Source organism: Melospiza georgiana, chromosome 9 (assembly GCF_028018845.1).
Source record: "Melospiza georgiana isolate bMelGeo1 chromosome 9, bMelGeo1.pri, whole genome shotgun sequence".
Lineage (NCBI taxonomy): Eukaryota > Metazoa > Chordata > Aves > Passeriformes > Passerellidae > Melospiza > Melospiza georgiana.
The window spans coordinates 11,283,987-11,297,421 of record NC_080438.1 but is presented as its reverse complement, the minus strand read 5'-3'; the positions used below and the strand labels follow the sequence as shown (position 1 = coordinate 11,297,421).

General features: G+C 37.4%; 1 protein-coding gene across 3 annotated transcripts in view; it reads right to left on the bottom strand.

Moving 5' to 3' along the window:
• The window catches only part of VAV3 (vav guanine nucleotide exchange factor 3), a 147,257-nt gene that overhangs the window by 107,644 nt on the left and 26,178 nt on the right, over nt 1-13,435 (bottom strand). For all 3 annotated transcript variants that reach the window (XM_058030245.1, XM_058030247.1, XM_058030246.1), the window contains exon 2: nt 11,552-11,668. In XM_058030245.1, the coding sequence (XP_057886228.1) occupies nt 11,552-11,668 (117 nt within the window). The remainder of the gene's footprint in view (nt 1-11,551; nt 11,669-13,435) is intronic.

The following is a 13,435-nucleotide window of genomic DNA, read 5'->3' as shown; positions in this document are numbered from 1 at the left end:
AAATAAAATATACAGCTTAGTTAAAACCTCCTTTCAACAGTTTACAAATAAATGACAATATCTTATAGCTTGTAAATCCTAAAGCAATTTTACTGAACTGCTGTCAAAATTCTAAGTTCCTTCTCACAAGTTCATCTTGGGGGGGCTCTGCTTAGACAAAGGAAATAAAACTTCATCAAAATATCAGTGCTAACAACTCTTTTTCTCTGAGTTTTGGTGGTGCAAGACAAAGACTGTTCTCACTGTACAGTGAGAACGTAAAAAATATGCTCTGAATAAAATGCAAGAGGAAGCCAATGAAACCAAACCAAATACTACTACTTTAGAAAAGAAAAATTAAGGAAGAGACTCATATTCAGGTTCTAAAAAACTGCAGGAATTTCAACAGAGCCATAGTTCTCCCTCTGATGAGTAGGGTGTACTTCTCTGCTATGCAAAAAAAATCTGAAGATGTATTTAAAAAGCACAGGAATAATAAGACCAGTCTTCTAGCAAAACCAAGAGACAAAACAAAACTCCAGCAAGAAACCCGAAATGCATGAATGGAAAAGGCCCAAGAAGAACTGCAGGGATGGGGACATAGAGCAGACTGCAGGGCAGAGTGGTGAGAAAGGCAAAGAATGCAAAGGAGACTGGCAGTGATGAAGAGTAAATAGTAACTAACCACAGAAAATTAGTTTAAACATTAAGTGATGAAAGCCTAAGTAGGAATGATCAGACTGAATTCTTTGGGTGTCAGGCAAGGGTGAGCACAGGGCAGCACCAAGAGGCAAGCATGGAAGAAGGAAAGCAGCAGTTCTGCTGCCCAGAGCATTCTGCTACTTGCTGTGTTATGGCTTTGTTAAGTCTGAAAGTGGCACCTTTTTCTAGTATTTAGCAGACTGTTCAAGACACAGTCTTGGATTAGTCACTTCCACAAGAGAAACAGACATAAGCAATTACCTAAAAGCCCCACAATTTGAATAGAAACATTCTCATACACTCCCGTTTAACTCTGTATCCAGCATCAGCATGGTTAATCTAATTAATAATACACACAAAGCAAGATTTAAAATCAGTTTAGTTGTGACTCCTACAGATTCCAAATTCATGACACCCAATTGTGGGTGGCAAACCTTCATCAAAAAAACCCCAAAACCTAAATGTCAATTACCTTGCAAAAGTTCAAAAATCAAAGTACATGTTATGCTCAAGTTGCTAGCATTCAAATTCTCTCACTACGTTTGGCTAGATGCTTGCAAGATATAAGAAAACTACTCTCTTCCCTGTGGTCTGAAAAAGAGATTAACTCATGTTCCAATTTGTTTGGTTTTATAAGAAAATGTTCGTGGAAAGAGAGACAGCATTGAGAATTTTATATCAGATGTCTGGTCTAGAACTCACTTTTTCCATGACGAAATAACATGATAAAATTTAATCGTAATATTAATATAAATAAAAATATTTATCCTAATTTAAAGCAACTTTGTACTAATTTGGCCAGGAAAAACCTGTTTGTTTTCTAATATGGTGTGATCATGCTTTTAACAAACATGTTTTTGCAACTGAGAAAAACCATCTTATATCCATCCTCCAAGCTAGCATATATAAAAATGCAGACCTCACCACTTTGAAGACAGTATGATGACATTTCTAATCAGGTGGTTTAAGGACTTTCATTAACTTCAGTGAGTTAATTAAACTTCAAGATTCCTAATGAAGCTTGTCTACTAATACCCAGATTGCTTCTCACAGATCACAGACGGTGTCCAACCACTATTTAAGGTACTCAGTTTGTCTCAACTTTCCTTTTAGTTAGCTGAAAAAGTCTAAGGGAGGTCCTCCCCAAATCAAAACACTAAAATTCAGTCTCAGAATAAACCCAGAACTACATCACTCAACAATATTTAGTAAAGCAAATAAGTTCTACAAGAGGCTGCCATATACACAAGTGCTTAAATCTCAACAGATGTTTATGTACATATATATAGTACTTTTCAAACAAGCTGGTGGTGACCAAAAGATATGATAAACTCAGAAGAAATTGCAACAGCCAAGTAAACAGTCTTAAAAATGTGCACAGCTTGGCTAGCCACTTGTTTCAAACAGCCATTAATTTATTATTTATTATCTAAGCGAGGAAAGCATTTGAAAGAACTTGAAGGTAAAATAGATATTAAGAAATTGAGTCCTACTCCTTGTTCTGCTGTTTTTGAAGGCATGAATACATCACAGGGGATCACTCCACTGCATGGCAACTACAACCCTTTATCAGGACTTTGATAGTGATAATATTTACACAAGTTAAGTCAACTGTCTGGACAGGGCTGCCACAAGCTTAGAACTGTGTCCCTTCCTCATGCCATGTTTTATTCTCCAAGGCTTCTGTCACCTCCTAGTTATCTCCCTCAGCCCAGACACAACTCCCAAGGTATGTTCAGGTACAGCAGGCAGAGGGCACACAGCTGGGGCTATGCCTCATACCACTCAGGAAGATCATTCTATTTTTGTCTATCACTGGAGGAGGAAAAAGCTACATTATGCCCTACTGAGTCTCTGTGCAATCAACAGCATCTCTTTAAACTGCTGTGAGTTTTGGACAACAGTGAAGGCTGAATGGGAACTAGTGTAAAACTCCCCAACCCACCAGTGACCTACACTGAATTTTTTGCTCTACTCTTCTTCAAGAGCACAGGCAGTAAACCCTCCCTCAAGTAATTTACATATTTTGGTTAAAAAATTGATTACATAGTACACTGAATTATACAGCTCATATCAATTAGCCACTGCAGGAAACACACATCATGTCCTTCTACAATGTCACTGATGGAGTTTTGCTCCAATTAGTTCTACTTGAAAAACACCTTAAACCTTCCAGCAACTTAAAGCTGACTTGGGGAATAAATTTTACTTATGTGAAGTAGGCCTCAGTTGGCTTTTCCAAAGTAATTCTGTGAAGTGTTCCTTACATGTTCCCAGAACAAAATGGGATCCAGTTGAAGACCTAAATGCAACCTACTCAAACTTATATACAGCTCTAATTTGGCAATTTTATCATAATAAAGTTAAAATTTGTATATGAAAATACGCTCAGAATAGTACATTCCAAAAATTCAAGCAATATCATTTTTCAGTCCCTTCAGCATGGTGCTGCATTACACAGTCTAACTATTGCCTAAGGCTCTTCACAGGCTGATCTAGAGACCCATGCAGGCATATCAGAGTTTTAAACTCTAACTGGATGAATACTAAGGCCTTACTTACTTGTAGAGGTTAGCAGTAGCTAAAGGGTGCCATTTAATTTCACTTTTGCTAATAGTTTTTTTTGCCAGTACTTTTATTTCCTCTGTAATAGTACTTTCTACTTAGCAACTGTCATTATTTATAACTGTTTCTAAACACATTGCCAAGTTTATCAGCTAATAGATTTATCATAAAATTTTACACTGAATGATTTAGTTGTTGAATGGTTGGTTTGGAAATTAAGTCCTCACTGTTCAACTACCAATGTTTCACTTTTAAAATCTCATGAAGGCATGAAAACACTAACAACTTCTTTAATAGAACTTTTCTAAATAAATCTCATTTCATACATCAAAGTTTCATAAACAACATCTAAGACTCAAAACCTATGATTCCACATTTCTGCTATAATACATTTTGAAAAAAAGAAAAAGCCATTTCCCTAAATGTTTCAGCATTTACAGAGAAAGATGCATTAATTTTCTCAGCAAGATAGTCTTTGTGATCTCATCAAATCCAATGTAAGCTTTTTGGATTTACAGATAAATAAATTGCAATACACTCTTCTGACATATTTTTCCATTACCCAGCTATTCAAGTATCCATGCTTTCCAAAGGCACGTGCCATTGACATTTATTCATATCAATTATTGTGTCAGAATTAAGAACCAGAGAACACAATTCTTGATCAGCAAACACTTCTCCAGCCTTGCCACCACCCCCAACAGTTTGCAAACATTTCTCATTAACTCATACCTATTTCCTTTTTATGAAATACTCAAACTGTGTTTCCTGCTGCAAACCACTCACTGCTGCTTTCACTTTCTCCTGAAGCTGGACAGAAAAAGCAGTGAATGAATTTGCAAGCAGTCTAACAACCAGAGCATGCCTCAGGTTGAACAAACCCTGAGCTTTTTGTACTTACAAAGAAACATGGTGCAACTACTGGAATTTCCACTCAAGTGCACTCCTGCTTTCCACAGACCTCCCAACCGTACAGAGCTGCAGGCAGTCACCTCCTTGCCTGCTGGAAGAGGGGGATCTCCGCAGACTGAGAAATCCTGGCCTGCCTGGCTTTCCCCCAGCACAGGAACACTTCCCAAGTGTGGCCCAGGATGTCAGGAGCAGCTTCTCTTGAAGAATGCTCCTCATGCCTAGCTCTTCAGAGGAAATAGCATTGGCTAGGTGATGGTTTAAACCACATCCCCCTAGCTGCCAATTTGTGCCTCTGAGGGGGAGTCCAAGAGTAGCCCAGTCACTCTGGTGGAGGTTCAGCACAGATGCCCTTCAATCATCTTTGAAACCCATTATATAGAAGAGATGGAGGGAAGAAAGGCAGAAGGGAGAGAGGATGGTGAGAAGGCATCTTTCAGTACCTCAGATCATTCCAATGAAAAAAAAAAAGGAGGCAAAAAACCAAATTTAGCCATTTTACTTAGTAACTCTCTAAATTCTTCCTTCTAGAATAGAGTAATAAAAGTAATAAAATTCATTACTTTATAAAAAATTATGCATAATAATATATCAAGGTAATTGAACTACTGTTGTCTTCATTAACAAATACAATCAAAGACATTTGGCAAGCAACATGGGGATTGATAAATATTTCAAGTTGTTCAGTTTTCAACACCATTTTCATTTGTTTGCACTTCCCTGCCTCCTTATCTTCAATTTTGTCAAGATACAGTCAGCTAAGATGCAAAGTGAACTGCAGGAAGCAATAAGAAAAGCTGGGAAGAGTGCAAAACTCTGTATTCTAGGTAATCCATAGTGCTGCTTAGGTCAGCTTTTGCTCAGGCAAAAGGCACCACACTGAACATTAGGAAAGAACAGTCTACCAGCACCATAGTAATTAAGCTAAGCTTGATATAATCAAACTCCTTCATGGATAAACCAAAAAGAAACTGAATACCTTTTATTTAGATCCTGCACAAAATCGTTTCCCATTTTAAATGGGGTATTCACTTTACTACTGCTTTTGAATAAGGATCTTACTATATCTTGCACACGACCTTACTTCAAGACAAAAAATGTTTCCTACCCTTCTTTGGCAGTGAACAATTTCACTATCACAGAAGAAAATACACACACAAACCTCTTCAAATTTGATATGAACTTCCTCTACAAATCACTCATTTATTACCTTCTGGTTTTATTTATAGTTCATAATGTTCTTATTTAAACCGATATTTGTAAATTTAGGAAGTCTGGATTTAGATGTCAGTTTCACCACCTTCTGGGTACTGAAATGCCTGTATTACAAGCACTACAAGGAATTAATAAAGTTTAAAAACATTTGTAAAAACAAATGTGTGAGAAGATTTAAGTCTTAAAACCTGTTAAAGCTACTCATGCTTCAACCCTCCTCTTTCTCAAAAACTTTCACCTCAACACAAAATGTACACTACCAGAGTTCCATGTTATGAGTTCAGTGTCCTCAAGATAGGTCAATCACACACAGATAACATTTGGACATGGTGGTCTTAAAAACAAAGAAATGAGCACAGAAACTCAGCTTTATTCTCTCATATTAACAGTTGTTTGTTAACCTTAGCTTCTTAACTGATAACATTTGCTGAAAAACTAACATGACTACATTATAGAACAGAAATATCCCAAACACTCTCTTGGATGAGAATTTTTCATTAATGATCAAATTAAATTAAATTAAAGTATTTGTGCTGCATTCAATGCTTTGTTATACGGTCAAACCCAAACATTATTGTTAACTTTTTCATCAATTGGAAGCCAACAATGCAACTTTAAAAGTTGTGACAGACCTGAAAAATTAATAAAACGCCATTTTGAAAGACCAGTGAGGTGACAGTCCACCAGTATTCTAGAACAGAAACATGCAAGACCATAACCCTGAAATATTCTGGCCTAAATACACATGCTCATGCAGAAGCTACAAGTTCTTGCTAATGCTATTAGGCTTATTGAAGATAAATGCCTAGACATTTGCAGACTACCTGGCAATGATCACTGCAACCAAGTGTTACAATTAATGACACTAAACTTACGTAGCATTGGTAACAGTCTCCCTGGTTACACCATGGCAAACCATTTCTGCAAGTTTTCAGGGACATTTCAGAAAGGTGGTTCGTGAGCTATACCATGACTCACCCCACTTTTTCACCCACCTCAATGCTTTGCCCAAAACCATAATTTATGTTCTTTGGGGCTGGAAGTGATTTTTTTACCATTTAAAGGATAATTTTAGGGAGTCTACTAAGTACTTGACTTTTTTTTTATTTCTACACAAACAGCAGTGGTAACTAACAAAAAAGGTCCCTACATAGCAAGCATTTCAGCAGTTTTGCAACAGGCTAGTATCTTCTTGTACATTTTGTCTAAAGCATCTCCATGGAGAAGAAAGCTGAAACCTGTCCCTTTCGTCTGTTTCTTCCTTCCTCCACACATAGAAGTACATCTTGGAGAAGTTCAAGTGTCCTTTATCCCAAACCAGTCCATCTCACTGAAATGCTACACTGAAAACAAGCTAGCTTCTTGAGCAAACCACCAAGAATATTTTTGGAGTTTATTTCACAACTGAAAGAGCTCAGACAGTGAAGATACAGAGCTCTGCATTTAATGATAGGCTTGTTTTTATCAGTCCAATCTCTTCATTTTAGTATCTTCACAAAAATATACTATGTTTTGGCATGTTCTGCAGCTTTAATACAACTCTGTGAGCATGAAGTGATCATCTTTTGCTCTGTTATTCCACTAATTAAACTCAGCAAACAACATGAAACAACTGCAGATAATCAGAACTGTTTCACTTTTACTGAAGATTTTTTAGACACTTTTCCTGGAAGGATGTCTAATTTTTATAATAACAGTTGCTTTTTGTTGTGTTGTTTTTGGTGTGTGTATTTCACGCACATCTGTCCAATCTTCCTGGAATCCATTAAACCTGAGGGAATTCTAACACACTAGGATTCTCAACTTCAGTATGACTTTCTCCTGCATCATTGCCCAGATTTCCTTTGCAGTAAGGGAGTGACTGAAATGATCAACTATGTGACTGGAGTATATGCAACTCAATATTTTCACAGCAGTTGCTTGTTTCCCCATAAAGCAGCCTTTTAAGTGTCAGAGTAAGCTACACTAGGCATTGTTATATGCTTTTAAAGAATTAGGTACTTATTTCATTGGTGGCACTTGATATTTGAGCTCCTTGTTTGTCTTTTTAAAATCACAATTGAATATTGTACATTATTTCTAGACATCTAATGCAGTACCCCTACAAGGGGGATTTCTATGTTTATATTATATCAGTTATATCATGAAAACACTTGGTGCTCAGCTACACATTCTTTAGGAAATTTAAAAGCACGGCACACAAAGGGTGTTTTTCTGACACTTGCTGGACACCATTTCCCCCCACAGGACCCCAAACACAGCTCTCTGAATCCAGGGAGCATCTGTTGACATCAACAGAACTAATCCTCAGATTCCCATTTCTGCAAGACATTAGTTACAAACTTCCTTCAGAGAATAGGGATAGCAACAATTTGTTGTGGTGCAGCAAGCAACAAAGGCTGCTGCTGGAGGAGTGTGCAGGGCTCGGAGCTGAAAGAACAAGTACCAACAGTGTTTGCTTATTCTGGCACACAGGTAGAAAGGAAGAACCTGACAGCCCTGAGGTAGTGAAAAATGACTCTCCAGCATGGAATTCAGAATGAAAACACTGTCTGGCACCTCCAGTGTGTGGGAGGGCATTTCATGCTCTGTCAGGAACTTAATGCAACAACACTGAAATTTACTGATAGAAAGGTGAATGAGTGGGAATGGGTGAATGACACAAAACTCCAAGAAAACCAAGCTATATATAGTTTTTAAAAGCACGATTTAAAGAACCTTCCTACTCCTGTGTAATGTAGCCCCTCTTTTTTCACCCACTGTCTAAAAATAAGAAACTGGGCTGTTATATTTTAAAGAGATGAAAACTCTAATCTTGTAACAGCTAATATCAATATTCATACAGAATGTACATTAAAAACACATGAGGTTACCTTCTTGCTATTTTCTTACCCTATTCTTTAGCTATTTACATGTTGCTACTTCAGCTTCACCTCTGATTCCCGTTCACTCCACATACACCCTTCTTTTTCTCTAATCAGTAAGAGATCAAAGTCTCTGAAAAGTGGAGCACAAAGTTCAAGTCAAATTTCCATACACTATGTCAAAGCATCTGGAAACAGCTCATTTACCTCTAACTACTAAGTGCAAGCTTCACCATTACAGCATTTTGTAACCAGTATTTCAAAAGGCTGTTAAAAGTCTTATAACTATATTGGCAGGATACAGCTGCTACTTCTACAATGCTCAGGGTTTGTCTGCCATTTTAAAGAGTTGAAAAATATCAGAATATTAAAAAAAAATAAAATTGGTTGCCCTAACCAGGTCTCTCACCTTATTTCTCCCCTTCAACCTTACTTCCTTGAAGGCACATTGTTCATTTACAGCTGACACATGGCTATTGTTCCCTCCACTAGCATGTTTAAATACTCACTAAAGTCTTCATACTAAACAAAACATCCCATCTTAAGATAATAAATTCAATCGCAATTTCTTTATAAACTAAACTGAAACATTTAAAAGTCCCAGATAAGGGTTACAGAGACACTTCAGCAACAGTTTATTTATATCTCACCAGAACTAAGACATCTGAAGAGAGCTTCCAGTACACTGAAATGCATAAAAAGTAATGCACACACTCATCACATCACCTATTTGAGCAAGAGTTTAGAAAACGATAGTTTAAAATCATACTCCTCTCTTTGTTTACACCTGTAATCATTTTAAGATCATTCATATTTTGCACACATTTAGAGAGAGCAGTTTAAAGAACTTTTTTAGAAATGGCAGGATGACTTGCTTGCAGCAGCAGGAAAAATCTGCAGCACTATCTTTTTGGCTTTTTGCATACATACAACATCTGTTCAAGGAAGCTGGACATGTACAGCTGTATCACAGTTGTTATTCACAGGAAAATATAATGAAGGGGAAAGTTCAAAGCCAAGTGAAAAGCAAAGAACAACTTGAAAAAGATACACTTTCCTATTCTTACCACTGTTACTAACACTCAGAATTTCCAAAGTAGTAAATACATTATTAGATATGGAATTGAAATCCCATGCCACTTGAAGATATTTTCTGCTTACTGTACAAACAATACACTTAAAGGAACACAAATAACTCAGCACACCTCTTCTTTACTTGCAATTTTATTAATTTAATACAGTTACCATTTTTCCTTCCACTTCCATAGATGGTCTGAAACTCACAGCCCCTTTCAGAAGGTCACTATGTACTCACTTGCCCAGGCTATAAAACATACAGCTCAGCCCTTCTGAACTCTGCCTATGCCAAGCTCCACTTGTGCATGGCAAGGTTCCACACGAGCACCCAGTGGGAGCAACTCAGCAGCAGAGCCATCAGGCACCTGAAAGCTGCCCATGGCAAGGGCTGCACAGCCCTGTCCAACCCAGCATCCCCACCTCTGCTCGAGCAGCTGCTCCCACGCACAGAACTCATCTCATGAGAGAATCCCACACAGCAGCACCTCTCGCATTTGTCACTGCAGTTTCACCTGATAGCTTTCCAAGAAAGGTGACCTAGACTAGAGAAGTCATTGCTTGGATGCACTGCAAGTGGAAAACAAGTTCCAGGCATAATTAGTCTATTTGTGCTATACGGGGGCCACAAACAGTAAAAAAATCCATGTCTCAACATTCAAATTGACTTTGGGAAGAACAATTAAATAACATGGATGAAATACAGTTGTTTTGTTTTTTTATAAACCAGTTATTTCTATTTAAGTAAAGTCATATTCCAAAATAAATTCTGTTAAAATTACATATCAACAGTACCAGAAATGTTTTTGGGTTAAATTCCCCATTAATTCAGAAACTGTTTTTGATGAGTATTCAATGATGCAGCAAGAATAATTTGCACTGTAAAACCTTTTTTTAAAACTAGACTGTATTAAAAACAGGGTATCTTTACATGGCACAAAATGAGAAACTTTCAGCAAGCAATTTTAACATGCAATACGAAAAAAAATTCCTTAGGCATAGGTATCAAAGGTTGAATCAAGCTTTGAAATATGACGTAAATACCTTAAATAGGACACAGCTAGTGCACACAAAACAAAATCCAGCAATTTTCAATTCCTCTGCTACTTGCATAATCAAAACAATAACAAATCTCATTTTTAATGAGCCAAATTTGTACAAAAGGACCATATTTTAATGAAATATCTTAAATATGATTTGTGAAGACAAGACATTTAGCAAAACTGAACAGGTGCAATTATCAGTTTATCTAATTTAATGCTCAAAAGACTTAAACCCAGACAAAAGATTGAGAAAAATAATTAGCTGTTTTGGTTAATGATAATCACAGACCCATTTCAAACAATCACATTGCTGCCCTGATTCATTCTTGCACTCTTACATCACCTTTACCTCTATGTCTGCTTATAAAAAGAAAAGTTTATAAAATTCAGATAGTAAAATTATGATCTCTTTTAAAAAGCAATAATGCTAAAGATAACACTAAATTTGAATAAATAACTATTTTTAGTGCTACTTCAGATTATTTTTAGACATTTTCCTGTGAAATTAGGTAATGATACTATGACTCAAAAGCAGAAACTGAAATTGAACTAAACATGTTGGCAATAACAGATCAAACAGTAGGAGGCTGAACAACAGACTGGAAAAAGCTTTACATGTAGAATAAGTGGTCAGACTTACAGAATACACTGTAAATATACTTTGTAAATATGAATAGTCACATTAACCTATCATAGCTGTGTCTTGAGCTTTACAGCAGGTTAGGAAAAAAAAAACAAGTAACCATCAAAAACTAATTGTACAAGGGCAAATTCTCTGGGTGAATTTCAAGCACCCGAGACTACAGAAACATGTTCTGTGCCACCACATGGGCTCACAATGTACAGGCCCAAAGTTTCTGAATCCACACAACTTATGCCCAAGTGATTTCACCAGGCAGCACTCACCCACAACTTATCTTCTTCCATTTCATTTCCCTTTAACTCAGCATCTTTGAAACCATTTATCTTGGCTTTTCATCTGCTCAGAACTTTCTTGCCAAGTATTTTTCCCTGCCCTTTTTTAGGCCCTCCAATACAAACCTACTTTTTCTGCTTTCGTAATCCTTCTCCACTATTTTTTCATAACTAATGCTCATACATTATTCACAACTTTTATATCACAGCTACCAAAAAAATGTATTGTCTGTGCAAGCAGCAGAACAAAGGTGTTACTTGGGATACAATCAAGAGCATCCTTACCTTTCCAAAATCTCTCACATCAAACAAATCAAATGCTTCAAAAAGTTCACTTTTCTTCATTCCAAAGATTTCACAACATGCCGAAAGAAAAGTCCTTATATTCTTCAAGCAGAGAAACTAGGGGAAAGAAAACAGAAATGCCACGTGTCAAGTGTGTAAATTAGCAATATACATGCTCACTTTGGTCCCAAACACACCATGTAATTAACCAATACGTTTAGTTCTAAGTGAGCACTTCCTCTATGCTGTGATCCTCCACTGGTCTTAATTCAATCATTTCATCTGTTAAATTCTAGTTTGAATGTTTAAGGAATGCATGTGCAGTGTTTTCACACACTAAAGACTTTGTGAATACATATTCTCCATCTGGCATAGAAGAGCAGATGAAGTTTGCAGTGAAGTCATTTAAATTTACGTAGCAGACATTTAAGATGCTCAGACCACCTTGAATTCCATACTGAATCAAAGGCAGTTTCCCTCTAAGTTATCCACATGCATCAATGATCATCTGAGTCTGAAAAAGAATAAAGCCTCTGCCACAATGAACTCCTTAAAAGGCTTTTAATGGATTTTCCTGTGGATTGTTTTGTTTGCCATACCTTACCAGGCCAAAAGACAGCAACTGTCAAGAGCATGAGTAACTTCAGAGGGATAGCTAAAAAGGGGGATATGCACTCTTGATAACAATTAGCTCCATGAGGTGTTAGCACCTTGTGAGGACATCAGCTTCCTAAAGATGCTGCTGTAGTCTTATGAACCACAGCTAAAAAGCAAATACAATATTTATAAGCAGCAGCATTTCAAAGGACCCTGCACCACGGTTTGAATATGCATTTTAAAAGTACTGACACAGCAACTCAGTATTACAACAGAGTTCTGCATGTTTTAGCAGATTCATGAGGATCACTCACATTAGGATGGATTATAGAATTGCTATATATTACATCTTCCTGGTTTGATCAAAGCAGTATTTTTGATATTGAGTGTCACAGCTGTACCAATTCAACAGGCAGCCCTACTTCACATCTTACAGAGCTACCCAGTGAGTCACAGGAACAGAGGAGCACCTGATAGACCAGATTTACTGCAAGGGCACACATTTGAAAGCACTTATCAACGAGAGATGCTGCAAGAGCAGACAGCTCCAGTCAACGGCCATGGACATCAGGGCAGCCAACCAACTGCTCACAAAGCATCACAGAAACCATTCCTGTGCAACCCAAAGCTGCCAGGAGAGCACCTGTGACTGACCAGGTTCTCACCAACATTAAGGATTCCCAGCTGTGCTGGGTGGACCTGCAGCCTCCACCTTTTTCCCTCTTTCCAAGAGCATCTCCAGCATGCACCTCCCAGCTCTCACGGGGCAGTCATCACTGGGCTACACACTGAGCTGCCCAAGGACAACGCTGTGTTTAGGCCAGACTGCTTTTATGCCAAGTGCAATTTTAAGAATTAGTCAAGCTTGCTTAGTCAATGTGGCAAGCTTATCTGGTTTTGCAGTGATTATAATTTTGAAGTCAAAATTGCAAGGTTAGAAGGCCAACAGATGTTCAATATATGTGCTTCCTCCTCCATCACATAGGCAGAAAGAATCAGAAAATGAGCTGGTCTTTAAAATGAGGTTTAAAAACAAGATGGCCCATACCAAGTTATTATTGTTTTCTGTTGTATTTTTCCCCATAGTTTATTATTCTGCTTAAAAGCCATCAATGGCCACTAGGTTTGTCCAATGCACAATACTGGTTCAACTTGAATATCCATCTATTTTCTTACGACAAAATTCTCAAAAATTTTCCAATGATTTCCCACTGGAAAATTCAGCTGCCTTTTTGAAACCTATGTTTTGAGCTTGTATTAGTTAGTGCTGAAGTCTCCCAGTGCAAA